The sequence below is a fragment of the Alosa pseudoharengus genome, unplaced genomic scaffold (genome assembly GCF_046254945.1).
Source record: "Alosa pseudoharengus isolate Yale_2024_CS ecotype anadromous, Long Island Sound unplaced genomic scaffold, YU_APseudo_1.1 YU_APseudo_1.1_scf_9, whole genome shotgun sequence".
In the NCBI taxonomy this organism is placed as follows: Eukaryota; Metazoa; Chordata; class Actinopteri; order Clupeiformes; family Clupeidae; genus Alosa; species Alosa pseudoharengus.
Window position 1 is genome coordinate 35,286,122 of NW_027468881.1, and position 13,247 is coordinate 35,299,368.

General features: G+C 41.3%; 1 protein-coding gene across 4 annotated transcripts in view; it reads left to right on the plus strand.

Annotated features, from left to right (window-relative positions):
• The window catches only part of LOC143114212 (uncharacterized), a 15,575-nt gene extending 5,587 nt beyond the window's left edge, over positions 1-9,988 (plus strand). The window contains exons 7-15 of one of the 4 annotated variants that reach the window (XM_076275714.1): positions 834-924; positions 2,316-2,354; positions 2,731-2,763; positions 6,063-6,092; positions 6,201-6,233; positions 6,400-6,432; positions 7,860-7,892; positions 9,394-9,478; positions 9,683-9,988. In XM_076275714.1, coding sequence (XP_076131829.1) covers positions 834-924; positions 2,316-2,354; positions 2,731-2,763; positions 6,063-6,092; positions 6,201-6,233; positions 6,400-6,432; positions 7,860-7,892; positions 9,394-9,477 — 376 coding nt within the window. In that variant the 3' untranslated portion in view covers position 9,478; positions 9,683-9,988. The remainder of the gene's footprint in view (positions 1-833; positions 925-2,315; positions 2,355-2,730; positions 2,764-6,062; positions 6,093-6,200; positions 6,234-6,399; positions 6,433-7,859; positions 7,893-9,393; positions 9,479-9,682) is intronic. The other 3 variants (XM_076275715.1, XM_076275716.1, XM_076275717.1) reach the window with 3 other exon arrangements.
• Positions 9,989-13,247: the final 3,259 nt, after the last annotated feature.

The window sequence follows — 13,247 nt, forward strand, 5'->3', positions numbered from 1 at the left end:
TGGCTGACATGTTGAACACTACACGAAATTTGAAGTGTAGGATCATTATGACACCCTCTGAATACATGCCAAGTTTCGTGGAATCCGTTCATGGGGGGCCATATCAGCTACACACACACACATACAGTACACACAGGCACTCACACGCATGCACACATACATACAAATACACACATGCATGCACGCGCAAACAGACGCACACACACATAAAGACACGCGCCCCCACACACACACACAGTACACTTGCACACACGCATATGCACGGCACGGACAGACGCATGCACACACACACATATCATAAACTCATGCACACACACATACACGCGTGCAGGCACACACACACATATCATAAACTCATGCACACACACATACACGCGTGCAGGCACACACACACATATCATAAACTCATGCACACACACATACACGCGTGCAGGCACACACACACACATATCATAAACTCATGCACACACACATACACGTGTGCAGGCACACACACACATAAACACACTCATAAAAACACACACGCATACAGGCAAGCAGGCACTCGCATACACACACACTCACAAGCGAACACACGCACACACAGAGAGAAGCACACATATACACAAAAACAAACACACTATGCACACACTTATTTACATACATAAAAGTTGCAAGAGTAGGTGATGGAGTAGGAGACAGATTGACAATCATGATTTATTTTTGTTAACTGTGGTGACGGCTCTGTCAGTGTGCGAGTCTGGAGTTTAAGGTGTGTGATGGTTGTCAGTTGTAAGTTTATGTGTGAGGAGCTAAAAGTATGTATGTGTGTGTGTTTGTTTGTTTGTACTTAGGGGGAACTCAGAGTATCACTACTGGGGTATGCAGCTGAAGGAGGACTCTCCTCTCATGCGCCTGAGAGAGGCCTGTCCTGCAGAAATGGAGGTGATAAGTCCATGGACACACAGACACACACACACACACTCACTAGAGATGAGTGGATTTGCTCTAATTTCACCCGAACCCGCTGCTAAAATAAAATCACCCACCATGTTATGCTAATAGAATAGTTTCTGAGTACTTGGAGCAGCTATAAGTGCCAATGGGATGGTGTGAAAGCCCCCCCATTCCTGCACACCTAGCATCTATAGACAAAGAGTCCCATCTGCACAGCTAGCATCTATAGACCCTTTCAACAAGGTAAACACAAACAATGCTTGAACATTCTATTTGGGCCCCAATCTACTTCCTCTGCATTAAGATAACATATGGAATGTTAAAAAGGAAGTCTTGTGGGACCAACTATGATGCTGATAATGGAACTCTCTTGAAAGGGTCCATAGACAAAGAGTCACATCTGAGAGTAAGCAGAGGGGCAGAGGAAAGTCTTCCATTCAACTCTAAATCTAGAGAATTTATAGACAACAGATACAAATGAGTAATGAACATAAGAAATATACAATATGTTCATACATCTGTGAAAAAAATTAAGAGACCACTGCAATTTTTTTTCTGATGTCATCCTACGGTTGCTGAGTATCATTCGAATGCGTTGACGGTCATATTCAAATTTCCAGTGGTCTCTTAATTTTTTTCAGAGCTGTATATACAGCAGTGACTCTTTCACTTACAATATACAGCGCTTCAGTTACATATTACATACCCAGCACTTGATTCTTGACTTGGTCTGATAAACAAGCCTACATCACTAAAAGTTACCACATAGCACTTTTCTGTCCTTCTTTTTTTAATTCCCCCTTTTGAAATGTTTTGCCTCCATGCTACTTAAACAAGGACCTTGCCACTGTGTACCCAGACATTTACACTGATAGTCTGGCGTTATAATTTATTTGCCTCGGGTGTACTGTGGAGTGGGTAAGATTGTTTTTAGTGGCAGGCTAACGCATACTAATGACTTACACTAGCCTAGCACCTGCGAACTCTGCAACTAGAAGGACTAGATGAAACGTGTTGAAAACGGTCTCCACTGATAAATATAACACTTGCTAACTTGGAAATGAGGTCCTATGTCCAAAATCCTGAACCACCCCTTTAATGATTTATTTCAGTGACCTGTGACCCAACCAGAATGTTTTTTTTTTTATTACTTGGCCCGCTTGACCTCCGTATTATTAGTGGATATAACCTACAGCCATACATCTCTGACACACACACACACACACACACACACACACACAATGAAACGTCTCTATCTGTCTGCCTCATACTGTTCTGTAGACATGGAGGTGAAATGTTTCTATCTTGATATCTTATTCTCTCTCTGCCATTAACAAATCAGTATTGAAATTGACTGTAATATGTTTTCTCCCAAACAGGAGGAAGGTGACTCTGAAAACTGTGCAGAAAAAACAGAGGTGAGCCTTCCCACCCCTCCACAAACAAACGCACAACATCAGCATTATAACTTTTACCAAAATACTTTTCCCAAGGATACACACTCAAGCCAAATTATGTTTTTAAGCATTTCAACAATCAAAAGCAGCAAGAGGTGGCTTGATATCAAAAGGGTAGCTAAGCTGGCCACCGGAATGTAGTTGAGAGCACCTAGGTCCTCTGAAGTCCTAGGGGGAACCCTGATACAGTGTCTGATTTTAACATTGTATTCTTCCTGGGTAGACTGGTATGTCCTTAGTTTAAGGTTTAATGTAGCAATTCCTTGATGTTATATCCCTTGTACCCGGCCAGATAGGTCTAGATTGTGAATGACATGCTTTCCTATATCCCTTGTAGAGTGACTTGGAAGAGCATGATGAAAAATCAGAGGTAACGGAGGTCTCTCTTCCTCCGCCTTCCTCTTCTTTCCCACTCTTTCTCTCTCTCACACTCACTTTCTCTATCTGGCTAGGGTCACACTACCAGGCCTAATATGATTTTTTTTTTTTTTCACTTAATGTGACACATATCTGATGTTGTAAAAACAGTGTGACCAGCCACAGTCACATGAAATCGGACTTTTTCAATTCTGATTTGGGCCACTTCCAATATGTGGTCAAAATCAGACACAGGTCTGGAATAGAGCTATAAAAGCAGGCAGTCAGTTGGGCTGGTTGCGTGCTGGTTGCGTGCTGGTTGCGTGCTGGTTGCGTGCTGGTTGTGTGCTGGTTGCGTGCTGGTTGTGTGTGGGTTACTTTGTTGTTGTTTTGCATATGCTGGTCATCAGTTCAAGACTGTCACCAGTCAACACTGGGATAGGAGTTTGATAGTCCAGGCTGCACCAGGCTGTTTTTGTTGCGGTTTTTGGAGCCTGGGCTGTGTACATTTTTTTTAATAGTGTATTCAGGGGACAGGCAGCTAGCGGATTGTGAGGAGATGTTTGCTGTAAGTGACAAAAAATGTTTTAGCTTACAAACTGCAAAACATTGCTTAGAACAGTGGTTCTCAAAGTGTGGGGCGGGTCCCACTAGTGGGGAATAGAAACATGGCAGGTGGGGCGAGGAACAGGAGGACATTTGTTTTTTTGTGCCTATCTTTAATAATGCCTTTCGTTTTTGACAAGGAAGATCATAGATTCAAAACAAAATAGCCACACACAAACATAAGAGGCATAAACAGACCGACATATGAATTAAAATAACATCTGATACAGCGGACTGAGACAGGAAATGTAGGCTAATGTGGAACCAAGATGTGAAAAAACAGTTTTTTAACGTTACCATTTTGCCAGGTTGATGGGGCCAGGTGGGGCTTGAAAGTTCCCCTTAACAAGCCTACATTTGGGGAATGACAAAAAAAGTTTTAGAACCACTGGCTTAGAACAATGTGAACAGCCACATACACACAAAAAAAATAGTATTTGAGCAAAAACTCTGAATTGAGCTTTAGGTGTGACCCTAGCCTCAGTGTCCTATACAATGGTTAAATTTGGATGTGGTATGTATGTATGTCTGTGGTTGGGGGGTGTTGGTGCATGGCATATGGAGGGCCTACTTCACGGAAGTCCTACGAGATACTTTAAAGGTGACATGGAATGATTGAACAGGGTATTTATCCTTGTTCTGTGATGTGACATATAGACGACAACATTTTGGTTGGGTCTGAATGCCTTAGAAGCTTCCTAAAAACCTCTCTCAGAAAGCTATGTTAGGTAGAGGGATTTTCAATGCGTGGTTTTGCACCTATTTGGCGTCCTTTCAGGCTTAACTGAGAACCGTATTACGAAATGCAAGCACTTGACGCTGATTGGCTGTCTTTGCTGCCACTCAAAAGAATGTAACTTTGCTGGCTTCGGAACACGGACGAACCAACTTCTTACAGCTATGGCCCATTCACAGATTCAGCCTTATACTCTAGGCTAATGCAGATGCCCAGAGGCTGTTTGGGTCTTTGGCCGTTTCAACTAGGCCTATTTGTGATAATATGAGCACCAAAACAGACGGAGGGGGCCCGCTCAAAGTCTGATGCTTAGCCTATATGTTGTATTAAAAGGCTGATGCTTAGCCTATATGTTGTATTAAAGGGCTGATGCTTAGCCTATATGTTGTATTAAAAGGCTGATGCTTAGCCTATATGTTGTATTAAAGGGCTGATGCTTAGCCTATATGTTGTATTAAAAGGCTGATGCTTAGCCTATATGTTGTATTAAAAGGCTGATGCTTAGCCTATATGTTGTATTAAAAGGCTGATGCTTAGCCTATATGTTGTATTAAAAGTCTAAACATGTATGTAGAGTCTTAGGACAAAAGTTGGAATACAAACATTTCAAATGTTTCCCATTACCAATGTCTCGGAGACAGATAGGTAGGCTACTTTCATGTTTTCGCACCAGGCGAAATATATTCACAAAGTAAAGGCGCAGATGCCGACGTGCCATCGTCTTAATGTGAGCATGGCAACAACTGATTCAGCTAAAGCTTGGCCAAGGGGATAATACGTGCGTTGAAGTCGAAGTTCATGGTGTTATCACCAGCATTAAAAAAAAAAAGAAAATCTACAGTATATAAAACTAAATTTGGTCTACAAAAAGCTGCTTCTATTTAGGCTATTTTATCCTTTTCCCAAAAAAAATGTCCTGAAAAGGGGGGTCGTCTTATATTCAGGGTCATCTTATATTTGGGCCAATACGGTATTTCAAATAAGTAAACATTGGAGTCTAATATATTTGAAGTAAAATTAAACAACGTCTTAGTTTCTGTGAGTGGCAAGAGAAAGAGAGCCATTTGCTGATCATAAGTTTATGTAATAGCGACAAGATCTTGGGTTGGGGGTTGAAAATGTATGAGAGTTGACTACTTACAAGTGATCAGACAATCAGGTGTGCATGATTCGCGCCCCTGTTTCGTTTCGCTAAAATACAGAGGGTGGTCTAAGCCATATCAATGGCAATCAGATTAACACAAGAGCCATGTTCAATTTCAGTAAGCCATGTTCAATTTCAGCCCTGGTGTGCAGCCCTAGTGTGAAGACCTATCCGGGTCAAGACAAGTGAGGCGACCTGTGCGTATCCATCGAGCAAGGTCACTGAGAAAGGCAAACTGTCCTTTTGCCCAAAAGAGCACGTTACTCCACTGACTACTGTAGCCCTCCACATCTAATTTAAATCACTAATGCACAAAGCGATCTCCGCAACCACATTCACATAAATACTAAATAATGTGCTACCACCTGACCGCTGCGCTCCTCTAAAGAACACCGCCTGGCACTGCTGCTGGCATGCTCACAGCACTCCAAACTAGCAGGGGAGACCCTCTCTATCTTCTGAAACCTCTATAAGACCCAGCTCTTACCTCCTCTCCTAACACCACTCTCAACTTAACACACTTAACTTGCACTTACAATATCAATATCTTCTCCATCCTGTCGATCCCTCGTATTTATATCAATTGATTTAACTTGACTCTGATAAGCTATTCTACTCTTATTCAAGGCAGTACTTACTGTTGCACTATTCACACTGTACCTTGATTGCTCCCTAATTTTTTAAATTAAAACGCTTTGGACAAAAGTGTCTGCTAGATAAATTAATGTAAATAGCAAATAAATGGTCGGACTAACCTGCATTGTCTAGCCATAGAGTAAAACAGTGGATTGTGAATGACATGCATGTCTTCCTATATTACTTGCAGGGTGACTCGGAGGACGTAGATAAAAACAAGGTAAGATATCTCTCGGTTATTCACTGACCAGACAAGTTCATCATAGACGGTAAATAGTAGGAAGTGATTGGTGTGTGTGATTGATGTGTCTTGCTCTTTCATCTGCAGGGTGACTCGGAAGAGATTGTGGAAGAAAAAAAGGTGAGCACACTCACTCACTCACTCAGCCTCCCTCCCTCATTCTCTCACCCACCCTCCCTCATTCTCTCAGTGTCCTACACAGAGACACAGATGCACACACACACTATCGACCATAGATCCTCTACCCTCGCTGCTGTCGATCATATGTCTGTCTTTATTTCACCAGCAGGATGAACCAGAAGATCTAGAAAAAACAGAGGTAAGATCTCAATCTCTCTCTCTCTCCACATTTGACCGGAGGTTTCTCACTGTCTCTGTCTTCGCTCTGTTGATCCCTGTAATCACCAAATGGGGAGACTGGGTACAGTTTTAAAGGTGCAATTTGTACGTACGACGAACGTTCTGTAGGCAAAAATCAAAACAGTGGTGAACGTTCTCAAGACTACCAGACGCGAAACAGTGAAAACAAAAAATACCTCTCTAACCAACGTAACATATTTAGCTGAAGTTAGCGATGCAAATGAAGTTTAGCCTAGGCTACCTGTTGTGGAGAAATATGGCCAGCTCTGCGTCAGACTTGATATTCTTCGTTTGACGAAGACGTCACCATCTCAGGAAGCTCCTCCGATGTCCACTTAATTCTGGAGGACACGCCAGCCCATTATTAATACGCTATTCTAGAAGAGATTCCGCCCCGTAATTCATTTTTTTAATGGGTTTTACGGGGTTTCACGGGTTAGAGTAATGTTGTCAAATAAGCCATTACTTCAATTCATCGTGTTTCCTTACTCTCTGACAACATATGGTGATCATTTTTAGAATGGTTACAGTTTATTTTCCATTATTTCCTACATACTGGTCCTTTAACATGCGGACAGTGGTACATTTCTCAGATCCTATTTAACATACTGTGATGAAACTCACAGATAATAATGATATGCCAAAACTACATTCAAAGTGTCTTTTTTGTTTATTTGTTCAAATAATATAATTTGTCGGCTAGGAATATTTGTAACATGCATTGCAGTTGGTTGATTAATTTACAACCCATGGGCGTCGGAGTGTTTTTGAAAGTGGGTGGGACACTTACGTTGTGTGTGTGTATGTAATGTATGAACTACATGTAATTTCCTGAATTCTGGTACATTTTAACAGATTGTTAGATACTTCTATCTAACAAAGTAAAACTACTGATTCAATGACTAATTCGGAACCAGCTTTAATAACCTCATGATATAGGCCCAGTTAACCTTGCATGCAGTTGCAATATCTGTTAAATTAATTTCTTTAATGTTTTGAATGCAGAACCGGAGTGGCTAATCGGGTCCAAACTAACAATTATAAAAAGTATAATGGCTCCGACGCCCATGTTACAACCCCATTTCCAAAAAAGTTGTGAGGCTGTGTAAAATGTAAATTCAGTGTCCCAACTTGTAAACTGTTATAAAATGTGTGTGATTATCTGCAAATCACCTAAACTCATATTTGGTTGCAAAAATATAGATATGCCGATGTGGAAACTGAGAAATTGTAGCGTTTTATTAAAAATGAACGCTCATTTTGAATTTGATGCCAGCAACACAAGATGGGATGGGGTCGACCCAACATCCGATCATAGACAGTGTATAGTACGAAGTGATTGGTGTGTGAGTGAGTGAGTGATGTGTCTTCCTCTTTCACCTGCAGGATGATTCGGAAGAGTTGGTAGAAGAAAAAAAGGTGAGTGCTCTCTCTGACACACAAACACTCACTCACACATATATTACAGCAGTACGGCTCTTTTGATGCATTATGGAAGACTAAAAAACACTATTAGAAAGCCTCCTGCTTGTTGAGCAGCTGAAAACCTTTGTCGGGCAGGAAAAGGACATCTCATTTTCAAAACTCCAGCAACTGGTCAGTTCTCAAATATTTAGAAGCTGTTCTTAAGAGAACAGGTGATGAAAAACAGTGGTAAACATGCCTCTTCCAGAAAACTGGGAGGTTGGATGTATCCCACTTATTGTTCACAAGGTCTGACCTCAGTGTTTCAGGTGAACAACGTCGGACATAAACAAAGAACATGACTGACAACAATAAGTTGTTTTTTGCTTGGTTTTTGAAGAAGCAATTTGACTCTCATCAGTCCAGCCTCCTTGCCTAAAAACGAATCAGAGGAGGGGATGTAGTGTTTTAGGTTGTTTTACTATTCACGGTGTGTGTCTCCACGGACGCCGCCATTATTGTGTGACATTAGATTACTGTATTTTGTTGGCGTATTTGCCCTGACCTGGCGAATAGGTGCTCCAAGTTCGAGTGGCGTTCCAATGCACTTTTCTTTGTCGGAGGTTTGAAATTTCAGACTTCCCAGTTTTCTGGAACGTGACATAAGTACCAACTTTGAGACATGTTGCTGGCATCAAATTCAAATTGAGCATATGTTACTGACCTCAAGTCTAGAGGAACTTGAGCCAGCAGAAGCCGATTTCTTTACATGAAAGTTAAGAACAAGTAGATAGGTGTTAAGGTCGTTGTTGCGTAAACCTCCCTCCCGATGCCTTAAGGCGGGGATCACATTAGCCAGCGGCAGGTTTCCTACTGTTCTCTATGGTTCGGCAGCGGAACGGTGGCAACGCGTTGAACAAGCTGAGTTGAAACTTAGTTCAACTTTCAAAGCGCAACGCGAGCGTATTCAATTGAACAAACCGTTTGTGTTGCTTAGGAACGAGACAAAACTTATTATGGTCTGAGCGTTGTGTTACGTTTGCTGCTGCCGCTTGCCGCTGGCTGATGTGATCCCCGCCAATGGAATTCAAACCAGGCTCCCCAATTCCTTCTCTTATCCTGCCTGATCTGGTGCATGTGCAACCTAGCAGCACTCCATTGCTCCCTAGTGGACTGGAGTTGACCCAGAATGATCAACCAAATTTACATAATTTAAGTAGCAGTTTATCAAATACCTAAAAAAGGGGAAATAGGGGTTAGTACAGTAATCAACCGTTACACGTATTTTCTTCATAATTGTCGGTTTCAACATTTGATCTATGTTCTTTTTGCAACTAAATATAATGATTTGCAGATCATCACATTCTGTTTTTATTTACATTCTACACAGAGTCCCAACATGTTTGGAAATCGGGGGGGGGGGGCTCATTGTGAATGGTTCAGGGCAGTTTCTAGTGATCCCTGGTGGTTATGGAAGGTGTATAACGGTATTAAATGTTTTATCATGGGTTTATAGAAGAATACCAGAGGAGGACGTGCGTCCCAGAAGAAGCCTGTCTCTGGGAAGAAGACTGGCTCTAGGACCTCACGGAGGACATAGGGTGAGTGAGTTAACCTGGGAGCCACTTTATATCCTTTACAACACAATAAAGGGGGCATCAGGTTCTATTAGGTCCAGTCATTCTTTTCCCCAGCTTTCTGATTCATTCTTTCTCTAGGTTCTGTACAAATGCATATTTGTTCTCTTTTGTTCTCTCTCTCACTCTTTCTCTCTCACTCACTCACTCACACACACACACACACAGACTCTCTCCCTCTATCTCTACCCTTCCCTAGATGTTAAGGATGGCTGCTTGTGCACACAGTGTCAGGGCTCAGGTCAGGGTGGATACTGAAGCCCCATGTGTCTCCTGCTTTCGCTCCTCTTGGAATGTGCCTCTACTTCACCAATAGAGATGACTAATGCAGAATACACACACACACACTTTTGTACTAACAAGCAGGCACACACACACACACACACACACACACACACACTTGTAACAACACACTTACACACACACACACACACATCTTGGTGAAATGTAATGCTATTAAAGACTTTGGACGTATTTGAGTGTGGTCATGTGTTGTAATGCATCATTGTCCTTCTTAAGGCTCTTCTTTTTGGAGGTTGCTTGGTTACTAAGCTACGTACTTAGTATACCCCCTCTATTATAATATACAACAATGACAATGTACTGTACATGTTATTTACAGGTAGCACACCACAATGACTAACATTCTTCATACAGTAATGGGTTGTGTGGTAGTCAGAGTTGGGTGTAACGCGTTACAAAGTAATGCGTTACTGTAATCACATTACATTTGTCAGTTTTGAGTAGTGTAACCAGTAATCACACTACAATTACTAACAGTGTGTGAGCAAAGATTACTTTATTCTCCTATTTGAGATAACCTACTAAATAGGAATCTTCCTCCAACCCGTGGAGACGCATTTTGCCGTTGTGTGCTACCCTGTCATGAGCAGGGTGCGTGGAATCAGGCCGTCTCCTACAGCACTACCTTTGTATAATATTGTATATTCAGTGTTAAAATCAGTCCAGTTTTACAGGTTTTCAAATATTCTAAATATATCTAATATATATATTATTCTGAAATGTTATTTAATAAAATGTCTAGTTTTTTTTTTTATTAACCCCCCACTCACACCCAAAAAATCGAGGTATGTATCGAACCGTGGGACAAAAATGGTGATACAAACCGAATTGAGTTTGGTGTGTCATTACAGCCCTATGAGAGCGGGTCTGGAGAAGTTAATAGAATTACAACTTCCGGCAGGGGCATAACTAGCAGTGAAATTAAGCTGAAATTGGTGAATTAAACTCTTGCCAAATCGTTTCAGAAGTGTAGCAATCTCATAAACCAGGGGTTTTCAGCCCAAGGACCCCTTGGCTGAGAGACCCTGAGCATGGAGCCCCACCCCGCTCCAAATTTAGCCCTGATATTCATATCTTATATTTGGAACTAAGTATCAGTCACACACTCCAACTTTTTGGGCAATGTTGCCTATGTAATGTTACAATGTTATCTGTCAGTAAGTTCATGTTAATGTTTCTGTTAACGTTAGCTCTGAGGTTTTTAAATACCGGTAGGATTATTAAGGTGAGTCTGCACAGCTTCTGTGTAATGTTGTAAGCCTAACGTATAGCCCTGTTGTCACAGATTAAATCGTTTTGCAGACTTCTTTGTCTTATTAAAAAAAAAAAAAAAAAAAACAAGCAAAAGCAGGGGCAGCCATGGCCTACTGATTAGGGCTTCGGGCTTGTAACCGAAGGGTTGCTGGTTCGATCCCTGACCAGTAGGAAAAATGTGGGCAGGGAAGGTGGTTGAGCACTGCTCTCCTATGCCCACATCCACAGCTGAAGTGCCCTTGAGCAAGGCACCTAACTCACTGCTCCCCAAGCGCCACTGTATCAGGCAGTTCACTGCTCCTGTTTAGTGTGTGCTTCACTAATTCACAGATTGGGATAAATGCAGAGACCAAATTTCCCTCACTGGATCAAGAGTACTTATACTTAGACCCCCGGTTGAAGATCACTGTCGTAAACGGTGCAAAACCAGTGAAAGGTTTTAACTGCAGTTTACTCAATTCCAAAGAAATACACGTCCATGCCGAAGTAGCTATTGTCTTTGCATGCCCGTGTTTTAGGGACATTGGAATTGGGCTTCAGTGGCCTCTTGGCTAGACAGACTTGCAGAGCAAATCCCAAATTTGCCAATGCAGGATATGCCCGAGGGGATGAGTTGGAAAAGATTGTCTAGGGTGTGAGGACTCCCTTTCTGCCTACCTGGTTTGTGAGGTAGAGGGTGGGCAGGAGAGCTCCAATGATTCTGTCTGCTGTCCTTACTGTTTGCAGGAGTCTGCTCATGTCCAGTTTGTGGCTATAATTGATGTAGACAGGCATATGGATGTTTTGTAAGGTATTTCCAGGGTAACTGCAAAACTAAAATGCTGCAGAATGTTACGCTAGAATGTGTTGATGGATTCACACAGTGTTCTAATCCCTGCTTCTCTATAGTTTAGTGTGTTGATCCTTTGTTATTCTTGGACATAAATTGGGGGTTATGTAGAAGTTTGTTTCCTTTGTGTTTTCAATTTCCAATAAGCCACTGATCCAGATCTATTGACCAATGTCCATGGGATGGTTTGTCACTAGGATCTGTAATCTCGGAGACCGTCAGTCTTTCTGTTATCATGTGAGTCACCTGTGACCAAGCCTCAGAGTTAGCCATACAGAAATAGAGATATGTAAGATGCATGTCATCTGAAGGGAAAAAGCTCAGGCCTGTCCATAAAACAGTATGCTATGATGGTTATTGGAACACATTTATTCATTTAACCATGGCTGTTTCTATGCCATGACCAAAGGCTTGGCTATCATTATACAATAATGTACAGGCCTAAAGTAAGATAACTCATATCTTTCACTGCCTTATTTAGAGGGGGAGCAGCTTGACAGAAGAGAACTTCTGACTGCAAATTTGAGAAAAAGTTGGTAAACCACCCTTCTTACCTAATTTGAGGGTGCTGATTCTGAATATTTTGTTTACCAAGCTCAATTCTGAGTTCTAAGCTGCATAATCAACATTTTAACATTAAATAGCAATTTTTTTTGGCTTATTTTTCCCTAAATTTGGTTGATTTGAAATGTAATCACTAAAACCAAATAAAAGTGTTCTCTAAATACAGAGTCATTTGTGTTGAATTTGGTGCACTTTTGGTCAATTCTGGGTTTTAAACTTCTAAACTTCCTACATAGTTATTATTTTTGTAGTCAGTAAAATAGTAGTTTGTGTGTGATTAAGTCCTTTATTGTTTGTTATAGCTCATTTATATTGTGTGGTGTTTTGGCAATAAATTACCTTTAAATAGCCTAAATAGGCTAGATCAAGGTCAGTGTTCAAATTACTGCATGCAAATCACTTATTGCTACAGTATGCAGAAGAGCCTAATCTTTAGGCCATCTGATGTAGGCTACCCTAGGCCTTCCCGTGTTTATGGGATTTCTTTGACAGTTGCAAAGGGAAAAAAGTGAAGATAGTCTTCTTTGCTTCCAGTGTAATTTAATAAGTACATGTATGTTTCAACCACTCAGGTCTTAATCAGATAGGCCTACACCATTATCTGTTGCAATATCTGTGTGCTTTCCTACACATTAGGCCAAATAACAATACAAACGTTTCTTACAAACTTTCCTGCATACTTCTTAAATGTGCTGCAGTCAGATGGGTGTCCTAAAGACATAACTACGGTAGATCTTGAGCATCTATTACCAGTGTTGAATGAGCAGTTTTTGCAGTGATCAC